The sequence below is a fragment of the Lissotriton helveticus genome, chromosome 1_1, assembly GCF_964261635.1.
Source record: "Lissotriton helveticus chromosome 1_1, aLisHel1.1, whole genome shotgun sequence".
Classification (NCBI taxonomy): domain Eukaryota; kingdom Metazoa; phylum Chordata; class Amphibia; order Caudata; family Salamandridae; genus Lissotriton; species Lissotriton helveticus.
The window spans coordinates 1455308415-1455323668 of NC_136057.1; the positions used below are offsets into that span (position 1 = coordinate 1455308415).

General features: G+C 49.2%; 1 protein-coding gene across 1 annotated transcript in view; it reads left to right on the top strand.

The window, feature by feature from the left end:
• Positions 1-15254, top strand: part of NCKAP5L (NCK associated protein 5 like) — a 107590-nt gene that overhangs the window by 44965 nt on the left and 47371 nt on the right. The window contains exons 3-7 of the mRNA XM_078685945.1: positions 431-499; positions 679-717; positions 1135-1254; positions 1483-1575; positions 7796-10827. Coding sequence (XP_078542071.1) covers positions 431-499; positions 679-717; positions 1135-1254; positions 1483-1575; positions 7796-10827 — 3353 coding nt within the window. The remainder of the gene's footprint in view (positions 1-430; positions 500-678; positions 718-1134; positions 1255-1482; positions 1576-7795; positions 10828-15254) is intronic.

Sequence of the window (15254 nt, forward strand, 5' to 3'; positions counted from 1 at the left end):
CAGCAGGCCATGGATGACATGATCCGCCTGCCACAGATCCGTCTGAAACCTGCTCAGGACTAGGCATGGTTGTGCTCCTTTTGTCAGAAGACTACTTTTTCTGAATTCCGCATCACGAAAATACGTGGCTCGTTTGTTACTACAAGTCCCCGTAGAGCTGCATGTACCTTAAGGTTCACTGTCATAACTGCTCTATTAAGATGAGTTTTGACTTGGTTTCTCTTGATATCTGTTAATGACTCCCTTCTGCCATACATTTGTCAATGCTAAATTAATACTATGGCTGACAGTATACTGAGGATTTTTTTCAAATATTTGCCTTTGGGTCTCCTTGAACTGGTAGTGTCTGATATTTTTATCAAGAGGGTTAAAAATCTGTCCCATGTCTGCCTCTCTTAACCATTGTTATGTTATTTTTTTTAATCTGCAGGCAGAAAATTCAGCTCTGGCCCTGGCCAATGAGAATCAGCGAGAAGCTTATGAACGCTGTTTGGATGAGGTAATAGATGCTCATTCGGGGTAGAGGTCCACTGTACGGCTCCCTATTGGTGATCGGATCCGATTGGGGGACTTTGGGAGGGGATCTGGAATGCTAAGAGAAGGGGACACTAGGTAGTTGCATGAATCAGTTAATTATTTCCGTTTACCATGGTCTCTAACACTGTCCCTCTGTTACAGGTTGCAAACCATGTTGTCCAGGCACTACTGAACCAGAAGGTAAACACCGTTCATATAGTCAAGTCAAGTCAAAGAAGTCTTTATTCGATATTTCATCATAAGACATACTACACCGTTCATATAATTCCAGGCCTTTGATACTTTTACTTCTAATCCGATTTGCCGAAACATGGGGAACTTGTTCTGCCACACTGAGTCGTCTCCCACTAGTCCTGATACCCATTTCTTGGACTTGCGCATGCCCCACTGTCTCAAAGGTCCACTTGCTGTTGCTAAATCTAGTGTTCATACAAAGCACATTTGGAACCTGTGCTATTTTTGCTCTTAAGATGCTGTCACCCCGTCTCCAACGCAAAAACCCTTGAGGATTAACAGGGCATGTGCTTTGTCTGTGCATCAGAAGGGGTAAGTGCTATTTCAGAGCACCTTCATGAAGCTTTTTTTTTATTCACATAGGACCTGCGAGAGGAATGTCTCAAGCTGAAGAAGAAGGTTCTTGACTTGGAGAGGCAAAACAGGACGCTCAACGACCTATTCCACCAAAAACTGCAGTTCTCGTCCGGGGCAGTCCCACAGGTAAGAACATGAGTAGCCAGGGGAAGCACTCTTTGCAAGACACACATTAGAATCTACTGTCAGCACATTACTTCCTACCTAGTGTGTTCTGGAAAGCACCTACATTGTATGTTTTGGGCATCACCAATGAAACAACATGACAATTGAGGAGCAAAACGTTGACTGTGTGTTGTAGTGTGGTACTTGCCCATGTATTGACAAATACTTGATCGCAAATCTATGTTTCAGCTCCAGGCCTGTCCACCGCTTTCCACGGATCCTCAAATGGGAGTTTTGGAAACGCATCTGGTTTCTGCCCCTGTGGGACTTTGCACACCCCAGGTAAGATATCAAACCCGGGAAGAGGGGGAGCAGCAGTGTTACTGTTGTGCTGTGAAGTATTCAAATGTAACTTTCCATCTACCTGCAGCCTTTCTCAGCACACAACTACAGATGTTGTTTTTGCCCAGAGCTGACCAGCGAGGGAGGGGGTTGTTGAGTGTGCTGACTTGGTGAGAGACTTTCTGGAAGCATTGGGAACTCTGTGAAGGATATGTTCTGTTGATCTCGATCTGCACTACGCCCGCTTCTTGATCTGGTCTTTGTCTACTGTTCTCTGTAGTGGAGAAGATTAAAACCCAGGATGAAAATTATTCTGCACTTTATAGTGGATGCATTTGAATGCCCTTGTGAGCATGTGGACATCCAGCTAGTACGAATACCTTGTAGGAAGCTCCTGATTCCCCATTATACAAAACTGCTCTATCTTCATACAGTGGTCTTGTCTTTCGCCACCAATCAACATTACCCCACCCATCCAATCTGTGGTCTTGTCTCTGTCCTTCACCCCTCACAAGCTCTTCAACCTCCTGATTTCCCCAGATTCTTCTTATTCATTCTTTGCATGAACACTAGCTTAAACTTCAAAGTCTGTAAGAGCTTGTGACCGACTCTGTAAGCGTGAGGTACGATAAAGCAGAAACATTATGGTTTTGCATGAATTTGGCCCAGTCTTTAAAACACACTGTAGGAAGCTCGCTCTTTATATAGTGGAACAAAAAGAGGAGCACTGTGTAAAGAGTCCAAGCTAACCACAGAGGAATTATAGAGGCACAAATGACACCCCAAATGCTCTCTTTTGTGGTAGTGTGGGCGAAGAGTTAGGCACATCAGAGGGCAATGTTAAGCATTTATTGCACACACAAAGGCAGTAAATGAGACACATACGCAATAAAGAAATCTTACACAATTTTATAAAAATAACACATGCTTTTATATGAATTTAGATACCAAGATCATCAGAATGAGGTAAGTACTTTTCCAGATATTAATTTTTACAGTTTTCAAAAGGTGATGCTACAATTTTTGGAAGCAGTATGTTAGCCTATGGGGTAAAAACATATACTGCATTCCTGCAGTTAACAGTGACTTACAGGACTGCTCTCCAGGACTTAAGGTGAGTATGAGGCAAAGTCCAAGGCCACACCAACAGGTTATCTCGGGAGGCTCTGAGGTGTCTGCATGCAGAGGTGTGTCACAGCTTTGTGTGCTCCATTCACTACAACGGGGAATGGTCTGCTTGAAAAGAGTCTGCAAGCTGGGGCTGGGGGGGCCAGTCTGGGCAACCCACAGGGAGACTCGACCCTTGGGATGCTCGGGTATGTGGGGACACCTTTCGTCCACTTCTCCTCAGGCTGTGGGGCTCTGGTGCAGTGGTGTCTTCTGGCATCAGGTCCTTTGCTTGAGTGTCTCATGGTTGGAGGGGACCTGCAGAAAGAGGCTCCAGGTGGTGATTGGAAGTCCAGTCTGGCCAGACTCAAGAATGGGCTCGGCTCTAGTGGTTCTGTGGACCCCGGTGGCACCGTCACCTACCTTGTGCTCGGGCTGCGGAATGCATGTGCACAGGTATTTTGAGACGTTTGGTGGCACGGTTGCAGACTCGCTCTTTTTGTCTTTGTTTCTGCTGCAGGTGGGCAAACAGGACAGCTGGGCCACTCTCATTGTGGGTCTCACTGTCCCTGGATGTGCATGTTGGTCGTCCTCCGCGTTAATGTCCGGACTGGACACAAGCCTTGACTACTGCAAAGGGTCCAGTACCCCAGATATTGTTGCCGTGCGGCTCCTATCGGCCCTGACGTCCTCACACTTGGAGGGAGGAGAGATCTGACATATAGGACCACATCTTCCTCTTTCTGGGCGGCTGCTGTGTCAGTGGTCCCCGTAGGCAGCAGGTCGATGTACCGGGTGTTGCTTCTTTGGTGCACGCGGCTGCAGGAGAGAGTAGCTCCCCTACTCCAAGGGAGTTTCTTTGGCAATTGGCAAAGCACTGGCAGCTCTCAGAGTTTCTTGGAGTCTGCACAGTGGCAGGGCGAGTCGGTTGCTCCATGAGGGTCAGGTGCAGCAGGCTGGCTGGCAGGGTTGGCGCTAAGTCAGTCGTGCGCCTTGGTTCTGCAGTCTTCTTCTTTGTCCACTTCTTCTTTTTGTCCATCGAAACCTTAAGTCCTGGTATCAGGGTGTCCCCTAAGTACTCAATTTAGGAGTGTAAAGGGGAGTGAGGGTAATAGTCAATGGGCTATTTACTCATGGGGTTGCTACAATTCCTAGATAGTCATTTCCTTTGGGGAGTGGGCATCACCTTGTTCTAGAATTCCTAATTCCACCATAGACAAGATGGTGGAATCTCTAAATTCGTGTTTACTTCTGACTTGTTCACCCTAGAGGTGTGTCAAGCCTGGCAGTGCATCATGCCTCCTGCATAGCTAATTTTCCCACCTACCCTGGCGCCAGATGGGCCCAGGGCAGGGGTTATTTATTTATTTATTTATTTATTCAAGAGTTTTATATAGCGCTGGCTAGACCCGGAGGTATCAGAGCACTTTTCATGAGGTTCCACAAAAATTACATTACAAGATTACATCAGTTGCTAGACAAACAATTGCGAGAGTATAGACGGCGAGATAATTGAAGTGTAGAGGGGAAGAGGGTAAGGGTAAAGGGTTAAGAGGGAGATACGGCAGAGAGACGAAAGGAAAGTCTGTGTGGGGAAGCCTTGGGTCGCACATCAGAGGTGGCAGAGGCCTTTAAAGCCTCCTGCTTTGATATGTTGATTTACCATCTTTCCTGGAGGAGTCAGTGATAATGCCTCTCTCCAGAGCAGGCATTGTTCCTGAGAGGTCTCATCCATGGGTGTCAGAAACTCGACTGTGGTGGCAGTCTGGATAGGACCAGTCAGCCAGAACTCTAGAGGGCTGGTAGGTTTCAGGGGGTACCTCTAAGGTATCCTCTGGGTATGTGTATTAATAAACCCATCACTGGAATTATTGTGGCTTTAATAATACGAGGTGTTTGATAACAAACACCATAGGTTTCAGTTAAACCATTATGTAGCTGGAAAACTCGTTTCGACCAGTGCCCAGTTCATACCTTAAGATAGCTTCCCTGTTCACTTGTACTGTCAGTAATTGAACTGACCAGCCCAGGGGCATATCTGCTCATGACTATATGTCCTCACATGTGATATAATGCACCCTGCCTTAGGGCTGCAAGGACTGCTGTAGGGGTGACTTATAAATATTACATGCAATGTTAGGGGACAATGCACACAAGTGTGTGTGATATTGTGTTTTCACTTTTTGGAGCCCTCTTTCACACAGCCTGCAGTGGCAGTCTGTATGAGTTTGTTGCTGGGCCCCTTAGAGTTGCACAAGTTATGCTGCAGCTTTTGGGGACCCTCTTCTGTACCCGTGCCACTGTTTACTAGGGACTAGAAGTGCTAAAGGTCTGGTCACTTCGGGATCAAGTTATCAGTTGTCTTGTTTTGGGGAAAGAACACTGGCACAGGGCGCCTGGTTAGCAGGAACCCAGGGCACTACAGTCAAAGTTAAATCAAATATCAGGCAAAAAGTGGGGGGCTACTGCAAAAAAATCCAGTTTCCTACAAACACCAGCAGTAGATTAATATTCAGCAGTGGCGAAAGAGCGCATACTTTGAAACATATCAGCAGTAGATTAATACTGAACAGTGGAAAAAGCATAACATCCTTTGAAATACTCCAGCACTAGATTAATAGTCCGCAGTTGAGAAATGTTGAGATCTTCTGAAACCTGCTAGCCCTTGATTGATTAAGGTATTAGAGTTCAGGCACCTCCTTAACTGATAAGTTGGGTGAAGGTGGCCCTTTTTCATTCTGCAGGCTATAGAAAATGCCAATTAAATGTGCGAATGTAAGGGGAAAAAGCAAATTAGCTGAGCTTCTACTTCTGATTGCAGACAATGTATTGCATGACTGCACACCCAGGGTCTCTTGTAGCCTGAATTTAGCTGCTTATTTAAGAGAATATTTGTCCTCTTATGTGTCTGTTATGGCACCACAACAGTGGCAATGATATCCCAGATTGATATGAGAAAACAAAGCAAATACATGCGGTTATATAGAAATACAAGACTCTGTGAGGAGGTGGACTGAACTGTGATTGGTTCAGAGCTCTAATCCCCTTACTAATTTGCAGGTTAGGTAAATTAAATCCCAGGCATATAGTGGGTTTATTTCTAGAATGAGGCTTGTTGGTGTGTTGAAAAAAATGTTTCTGGCAATGTGAGTGATAAATTAAATGTCATGCTAAATGCTAGGTTGCGTTCTCAACCCAACTCCGTCTCCTACCATAAAACACTCCACATGATCGAATATCAATTTGAGCTTAGATTTATACTCCCTTACCTCCGACACACTCCAATTCAATGCTTTTAGTTTGGTTTCACCCCTAGATGCTATTCTAGCTTTGGTCTTTCACCTACCCCCTGTTTTGAGCTTCAACTCAATCCAACTGTCCTCTGATCATTTTCCATTAGTGCCTTATCCCCTGCTTTGGGTATGGTCTCAAAAACAACTCACCTGCTCATAGTCTTAACGACATCCCGTGTAATCATGGCTACCAATGCCCTACTGCGATCATGGTCTTGTTAAAATGTGGATTGCTTTGCCCATTGTCCTCCATGTATCGTGTGCATCTTATGTTGGTGTAGCTCACAGGAGAGACTTGCTCTAACGTTAGGAGGCATTGAGCCGCTTCAGTGTAGCTGGGTGAATTTATATAGAACCTCTTTCTGTACAACTGCCATGATTTCACCGTGAACCCTGTGGTTCTAATTGGACATGTCGGTGGGGCAATGAGGGGCAAGACCGGAAGCCACAGACTCCTTGCCACTGCACAACCCTTGCAGTGGAGCATGCAATTTCAGAAACTTGGGGAGAGGTTTCATTGCAACCCACCCCATTCACCACATTCTCACTGATGGTGGAAACCCAGCCCCAGGAATAAGAGGGTAATTGCGACGTATCTTCTGTCTCTCCTTCCCCGGTATTCTCTGTACAGAGCACAGTGTATGGAGGAGGGGAGCAGTCTGCAGAGTTGCATGAGCTATGGGAGTCTTCCTTGCTGATTTTCTCTTTGGAGTCTCCTAGGTCTTTGCCAAACAGTGTGCTATTTATTAACCTTTTTCACACAATTTCACCTAAAATATCCTTCAATATTGATCAGTCTGCTGCCTGAATCTATCTTCTATTCTCCTCTGGCCTCCGTGTCTTCTGATGGCTACACCTTGAGACAATTCAACTTGAAATTAGTTGCAACACAAAGCTAACATTGAGGCTACATGAGACTGTGTAGTTTAGTCAGGCAGACATGTTACTGCTCTCTGAATGCACCTTACTGCATTGCTAATAATGAATGTCCTAAAATATAAAACAAGTTGTAAGTGCCTAACGTGGCTTAAGCACTGAATAAATAAACTGCTAGTGTATAACCATGACCTCTTCCATCCACCTCCTACTCTGTATCTCTGTCAATCTCTGTTCTGAATTTGATCATAGCCCTATTCTCAGCTCTGACTTTGGTATCCTCTACACTCCACCTATTCTGGTTCTGGCCGTGCTGCATGTTTTGCTTTTTTCTTGGGCTTCTCTACTTACCAAATGTTCCAGATTTGTTTACTCTACTTTCCCCATGTTGCCTTTCTACCTTTACCCTACTTGGATAGTGTTCTATCCTGTTTACCCCTTAGCTTATTTTATCCTACCCCTTGCTGTAATCTTTGTCTTGCCTCTCAACCCTCTGCTTTTGCCAGGGTACTCTGATTTCACTAGGAAACACTTTCTTTGCTTTTATTTGGGCTGGTGATTATGTCTCTCCAACGTATCCTCAGCTCTCAGGCTATGCTCTCTAACCTACACCTTGCTCTGATTTTGCTTCTTGCCACATACCTCTTGCTCTGATCATTGTCTCTACCATCTTCACCCTTGACCTCACTTTTCCCATGGTCTGATTATTGTTTCACCCCATCAATCACTCGAATCTTGTTCTCAATCCCCACTTATGACTCAGTATTGATAGGGTTCATTCACTCTGTGACCTCCTCGTAGCCCCCTAACCCTGTTGGCGTTGGTAGAGGTTACTCCTGGAACATATCCAAAAACGTTACCTTACTTGCTTATGTCCCCTGTGTATTATTTTCACATGATTGGCCTTTTGCTGAGTGTCACTCTTACTTCTGTCTTTCCTCCAGGGGAGCCGTGAGAGGGCCCGCGGTGGCAGCCATGCCTCTTCCTCTTTAGATGCGCTATCTCCATTCCTGAAGAAGAAGGCTCAGATCCTCGAGGTGCTGCGCAAGCTGGAGGAAGCGGATCCCCTTCTAACATGTCCTTCTTCACACCTGCCCCTGGCTGGGCATACTGACTTCTCCCTGCAGTGGAAAGCGGAGCGACGCTGGGAGCTTTCCACCACCTCCCCAGGTTCAACCCCTGCGGATGGAGTGGTACCGTCCATCACCTGTGGCCCTGAAGCCTGGGCGTCCCGTCTTCTCGTAGCTCAGAATGGCCTGGAAGATCTGTTGCGGTGGAAGACAGCAGGGCGGGGACCCACTCAGGAAAACCTTACAGTTGAAGGCAGCAACATTATAGAGCCAGAGAGGGCTGATTGTGGGGACATTGAGCCATCTGAAATGATGCTTCTGCCTTCTCACTGTTGTCATGATTCATCAGGCCCCAGCTCCTCTTCCTCATCCGATGACAGTGGTGAGCAGGGGGACATGACTGCACCAGAAAAGGATTCACCATTGTCTCTGCTGAGCATCATCTCTAAGCAGGAGAGTGACTTTCTGCAGGGTGCTGACTCCTACCTATCTGTCATGATTGAAAATGGCATTCGTGGCACTGTGACCGGCGACCAAGACATGGTCATCACTGGAGAGAGCAACTGTGATACATGGGCTTCAAAGGGCGGGTGTTCACTTGCAGGCTCACTGAGCAGAGCCCTAGAAAGGGAGGTTCTGCGAGAAATCTCCAAAGCAGGAAAATCCAAGCTGGCCCAAGAACCTGAGGGAACCTGCCATGTCATGCCAGAACCTGCACAGAAGGAGGCAGAGCTGAGCAGCTCTACTTCAACGTGGCAGGAGGCAGATAATGTAGCAGAGATTCCTTCGACCAGTTGCAACCTTGCATTAAAGCAACAGGCGAATGCTCTTTTAGAGGCACAAAGTCAAAAACACACCTTCATTAGCACTTACGTACCCAGTGGGTGTCTTGACACTTCACAGGAACCGGGCAACCCGGCTTGTAAAAACCTCTACCCTCCCACTGAGCTGGGAAACAACAACAAGGTGACCTCTGACATTGACACTTCTCCTTTCCATGGGGAACCAAGGCATATCCCCTTGCCTTCCCCGACAAAGATTCTCAAGTTCCTGAAGATGCCGAGTGCATCTGATAGGACACAGAGTCCCAACCATCTGCGACTCAGCCCCCAACTCACTCGGAGCTCCAAAATTCCCTGTAGGAACAACTATGAGGTCTACCACTCACCAGTGCCATCCAGGAGGTCCTGTCGGGGAGAAGAGCTTTCCCGATGTAGTGGGAGAGGCCAGCTACCTCTTGATGGGGATCCTGCCGCCATCTCTGGCAGTCCTTTGGCCAGTAGTGCCACCCCAGTACATTGCTCCCCTGTGTCTGTCCGTAGTCCTCCAGTCAACCCATCTGAGCTGTTTGCCCAACAAGTTCAAAAAGCACCGAACTATGAAAATGTTTTGGAGATCACAAATCGTGATTCGACTAGCAGCTTACAGACCTCCTCTTCTCACCTCACACATCACCTCATCCGGCCAGTTAGAGAATCTGAGGTTTCGGAACCTCACAATCCTAATTCCATCGCCCTCTTAGGAAGCCCTCCAGGTTCCACAGAGAAAGGAACACAAGGTTTAGAGCTTCCTCACAGCAACGTAACAGACCCTTTCCCTAGCAGTGCAGAGTCCAAGCCTGAACTGGAGGCCTCAGAAAGAGGCTCCTCGTCTTTGCCATCAGAGTCCCCTGGCAGCAAGTGCCCCTCTCCTGCTTTGAAGTCTGAAAGTGGAAAGAAACATTTGGAGACTCCTGTGGGCCACCTTCCTTTCCAGGTACGCCTGACTGCTTTGGGCAAGCTGAAGAGTGCAGAGAGCCTGCAGCCAGCAGTATTCGCGCAATCTGAGGTGAAGGAGGAGCCAGGCGCAGAGAGGGAGAGCCAGGTGACCGCAAACAACCAGAGAAACCGAGCTTTGTTAGCAAGGCCATGTGAGATGAGTGAGAGCCCTCCTGACTACGTGTCTGAGCCACGTGTGTACCTGAAGCGTGGTTCGGGCTCCAAGAGCTTGAGGCAGGCAGATGTGTGTGTGAATGGGGAGCCAAGAGTTAAGTGCTACCACTCCAACTCCGTGGGTTCCAAAGCTGAGGCAGCCAACTGCTCTCCCAAAAGTGACCAATCCTCTAGACACCGGGCTCCACCTGGGTCTCCACAGGCTTCTCGGGCCCACGGTAGGCTCCCAGCAACTGGAAACAGTAGCAGAAATGCGAGGAGCCCTCATGGGAGCCCCACGAAGATGCCAGCAAAATCCCCTCTGAAAACTGTGGCACCCAGAGGGCCCTTTAGTGAGGAGGCCAAGTCTTTCTCCCCTCCTGCAGTGCCTACGCTCCTTCCAGGTCAGGAGGAGAAACAAAGAGCTCAGCAACTAAGCATGAGTCGGAGGAGTGTAACATGTGCAGACTACATGCCTAGGACTCCGCCTGGAACCAGGGCCACAGAAAAGGTTCCACTGAGCTCCACGCTGCACTCTGCCATAGAGGAAAAAGTGATGAAGGGCATAGAAGAGAACATGCTTCGCCTGAAAGAGCAGGACCGGGTACCGGTGGTAGAGGTGAAACAGAAGAACTCCAGCGGCATTGCCAGTTGGTTCGGCCTGAAAAAAAGCAAATTGCCTGCGTTGAGTCGGAGACCTGAAGCCTTCAAGGTAAAGGACGAAAAGCGGGGTGTTGCCTCTCCACCAAGAAGGGATGGAAAAACTGCCAACAAGAAGTTGGAGGTGGAGAGCCTGAACATCTCCATGCTGATGGAGAAGGCAGAGGACCTTCGCAAGGCCCTGGAGGCTGAGAAAGCATACATGAGAGGTGTTTCTGCAGAGAGAAGCAGAGCTCATCCTGGTGGTATCGTAATGGAGCAAAGCCAGAATGAGCTGAAGGTGATCTATTCCAAGGAGGTGACCCCTGACAACTTCATGCGCCAGCTCCTGAACAGGTGAGACTGCCGTTTTTGCTGCTGGATTGTTCCTGAGAGCTCAGGTGATCGATTTATATAGTAATTTCACAAAGTTTAGGAATTTATATTTTGGCTGATTTATTTTTATCTAGTTGCTTCAGCATGTTGCCCTATAGCAATAATTAGAACCTTGTTTTGTATGCATCTTCAATATAGTTCTGTGTAAAAATATGTTTATAATCTACTGAGTACTCCTGGCAGGGACCCATAGCACACCTTCCATTTTCTTACTTTCATTGGTGCTTCTTGATTTTTTGTTTCTAAAATATGTTTTTGTGAAATCTGCCTGCTCTAACGTGTGTGTGTGTGTGTGTGTGTGTGTGTGGGTGGGTGTGTGGTTCAAACAGATGTCATCTGGAATGCTTAGAGTGCAGCCTAGCTTGATAGAAACCTACTATGCAGAAAATAGCTGAAAGTGCACACCGTATGGATTCATGTTAAAAAATATTTGTCAAATGTTGGCTGCACAAAGTGTGACAGAAAACTTGCCTCAGGATTGAAAGGTACAGCAGGAGTCTTCAACCTACAAAAGATGGCACTGATGGACCCCACAAAAACACAATTCAGTGGGAATACTAAAAAGAATTTATGTTGAATGTATTAAGTAGGAGGGTTGTGCGGAGGCCATGATGGTGAGTACCCTGCAGTGCAGTAGAAATGTTTAGAGATGGAAGTTCCCCTTTAAATATGGTAAAATTTCTGTTAGCCAGTGGGAGTAGATCATCTAATATAGTAATTTATTTCTGTTTTTGGAGACAAAAAGCTCAAGCATGAAGTCAAAAAAGGAGGAACGCAATTAGTGTTGTAAATGCAGATGTATTGAGCAACATGGGTAATGTCTGCGTATGTAATTCAATGCAAGCGGAATTCAACGTTGTTTCTTTTTTTAAAATCTTATATAAGAAAAAAATACCATTTTCAACCCAATACAAAGTTTAAGCCAGTACGTTACTGAGCAAATTAATTTGCCAAACTGCTATACAGAAACAAAAACTGTTTTCATCCTCTATTCAGATACACATGCAATTTTATTGCAACAATCTAAAATTTACTGCCAGAAATTTAATAGAAGAATTTTTCTCACTGGCTACTAAACAACTCTTATAGTTTTTATTGCTGGCAGCTTTCTTGCTTGCATCACTCCCGGAGTCCATTCCTGAACGTAGTTTTCAGGTGCAGTTTTAGCCTTAGCATTCCCTACCTAAAGAATCTGCTTTTCAATGTCTATTAAGGCTCATACATACAGTTTTGTTGACTCATTGACAGACTAAAAAGGGATTGAAGCAGATTTAGGATCGTTGTAATATACCCATATTTATTTTATTCCTTTGTATCAAATTTTCGGTTACCAGATTTATTCCTGAGATGATACTACTTCAGAAGTGCTGAATCGTGTCACGTTACCATAGCAAGTGGCCATTGGCAAGACTTACACTAATCAGAAACAAGCAAAGCAGTATTCACAAGTATTGTTGGTGTCTGGTTCTCTCAAAATCGAATGTTGTAATTATAGTTTTGATATGGTTGGCTCAGTCCCAAATGGTTTATTTCCTTTATCTCAGTAATGATATGTTTCATTAAGCTCCCTCTTTGAACAAAATTATTGGTTATGCAAACTGGATGTGGATGTACCTTTTTCAAAATTAATATCTGGGGCGCTATAATGTAATTGTCCATTACATAAATATTCATATCTGAAAGAAACAGGTTAGTATTAGATTCCTTACCTTAGAATATCCCCAGGCGTCAGTCTGGATCCGGAAACTTTTGCGTAGCAGTACCCCTGCGCGTCGGTAGGCGTCGTCTGCAGGCGTCCCCTGCGGCTCCGCGTCGTCGGCGTCGTGCGCCGTGATGACGTCGCTGGAGTATATAGACGCCGCCTCCGCGCGCTGACGTCAGTTCTTCTTTTTTCCGCGCCAGTTAGCGCAGATCCGAAGAGCAGTACTCCGGTCTTTTGACCAAGTTTTTTGTTAACTATAAATCTCTACGGTGCCGGTAGGATGCCCGGTTTCAAGAGTTGCGACGACTGCGACCGCATGATGTCGGTCACCGACCACCATCGACTCTGCCTCCGGTGTCTGGGCGCGGACCACGACGTGGAGTCCTGCGTCGACTGTCGGGCCTTGACTAGTAAAGCTAGGCGGGAGCGGTCCCGCAAGCTTCTCGAGCTCCGAGTGTCGGCCCCGCGTCGAGAGCGGTCCCGGTCCGGTCGGAGGTCGAGGGAGCGGTCGAGGGAACGATCGCGGAGCCGCCATGAGCGCTCTGGGAGTCGCCACCATTCCTCCGGTTCGTCAGGTAAGCATCGCAAGAGGTCGGGGCGTCGTCCTCGCACCCCCGACTCCCCCCGACGCCCGCGTGATGCGGCCGGGGGTTCGGGTGGCCCCACCCCCGCGTGGGTCGCCGACGCCGTCTACCCCATACCCGTCGGTCCCTGGGGAAGGCGCGTCGCGCGAGGAGATTGAGGTGTTCCCTCATGGCTATGAGGGCGAGGTCTCCTCCGGCGCCTGCAGGCCCGTCGGTCCCGTCTGGGGGCCCGAGCGGTTCGGGTGCTCCTGCCCCGACGCCGCCGGTGGCTCCGGCCCCGGCGCCGCTGGGCCCCTCAGGTTCGTCGCCGGCTGGTCTACCGGCCTCTCCGGCGTCGATTCCATTGTGCCAACCCGTGGTGCCGCCTCCGCGGGGCGCCGTGACTCCGCCGTCGGTTCCGGCCGGCGTCGGGTCCCCGGCGCCGTGCGGCGCCACCCCCATTCCCTCTCTGACTCCTGCCGTGGAGTCGGACCGGCGTCGTCCGACGCCGGATCCGGCGCCGATGGGGCCCATTGACCCCGAGGAGCCGATCTATATCGTCGACCCAGACTACGGCGATGAGGACGAGTATGGAGAGGGTTGGGAGGGGTCTGAGGACCCTTTATCCCGTGCCTGCCAGTATGACGTGGACTGGGTAGGTGACTTGGGTGATGCCAGTGGTCTGGACGAGTCGCCCAACCCTGGGTTTGTCTCGCCTTCCCCTGTGGCGTCTGATGCGGGGGCTGCCTATTCGGTGGTCCTGATGAGGGCTGCCAAGGCCTTGCGCCTTGAGCTCCCCGTCGCTAAGGTCAAACCTAACATTCTGACCGAAGTGTTTAAACCGCAGTCATGCCCTCAGGAGCCTCTGCTGCCGTTTAATGAGGCCCTGACGGATGTCCTTTTGGGCACCTGGTCAAGGCCCGCTTCCGGTGCACCGGTTGACCGGAACGTTGCCAGGCGTCACCGTCCGTGCTCGGACGACCCTGCCTTCCTCTCCACCCATCCCTCCCCGGAGAGTCTGGTGATCCAGGCCTCCACTTCACAGTCCGCATTCCCGTCGGCCCCGCCCGATCGGGAATCAAAGCGATATGACCAATTTGGCAAAAAGGTCTTTTCGTCTTTGAGCGCTGGACTGCGGTCTTGTAATACCGCGTGCCTGTTGGGCCGCTACACCCACTCCCTGTGGGATACGGTCGCGGAGTGTTTGCCGCAATGCCCGCAGGAAGTGCGGGACAAGCTCAACCAGGCCTTGGTTGAAGGCCGGGACGCGGCGAGGTACTCGATCAGGTGTGGTCTTGACACGACCGACTCGCTGGGACGGGCTATGTCCACGACGGTGGCGATTCGTCGCCATGCTTGGCTGAGATCTGCCAACTTCTCGCCGGACGTCCAGAATGCCCTCATGGACATGCCATTTGATGGCAGTCGCCTGTTCGGTGACAAGGCGGACAACGCGCTTGAGCGCTTCAAGGACTCCAGGGTCACGGCCAAGTCCTTGGGTCTTTCGACCCAGCGCCAGCAAACGGGTTCGTTTCGCCCCTTTCGTGGCCAAGGAAGGGGCGGTCCCACGCGTGCTGCCAGCCACGCGCCGCAGAACGCTCCCCAGCGCGGTGGCGGCCGTGGTTTCCGCCGTGGTGGCGGTAGAGGGCAGCAGCGAGGTCAGTCCACACCTCCCCCCGCTGCAGCCTCCAAATCTTCCTAGTCCGAGCTTTCGGGCTCACGTGACGCCAGTGGGTGGCAGGGTTCGCCATCACCACTCCCGCTGGCGCACGATTACATCGGACAGGTGGGTGCTGCAGCTCGTCCGAAGGGGCTACTCCCTCCCCTTCGAGTCCACTCCTCCAGCCATGCCACCGCAGAACCACCGTGTGTCGGGGGACCACTTGACACTTCTGCAGGAGGAAGTTACGGCCCTCTTGGCCAAGGGGGCCATCGAGCGCGTTCCTGGGCCAGAAGTAGGGTGTGGTTGCTACTCCCACTACTTTCTGGTGCCCAAGAAGGACAAAGGAGGCCTCCGTCCTATCTTGGACCTAAGGAACGTCAACGGCTTCCTCCGGAAGGAGAAGTTCAAGATGTTGACTTTGGCTCAGGTCTTGGCTGCTCTGGACCCACAAGACTGGATG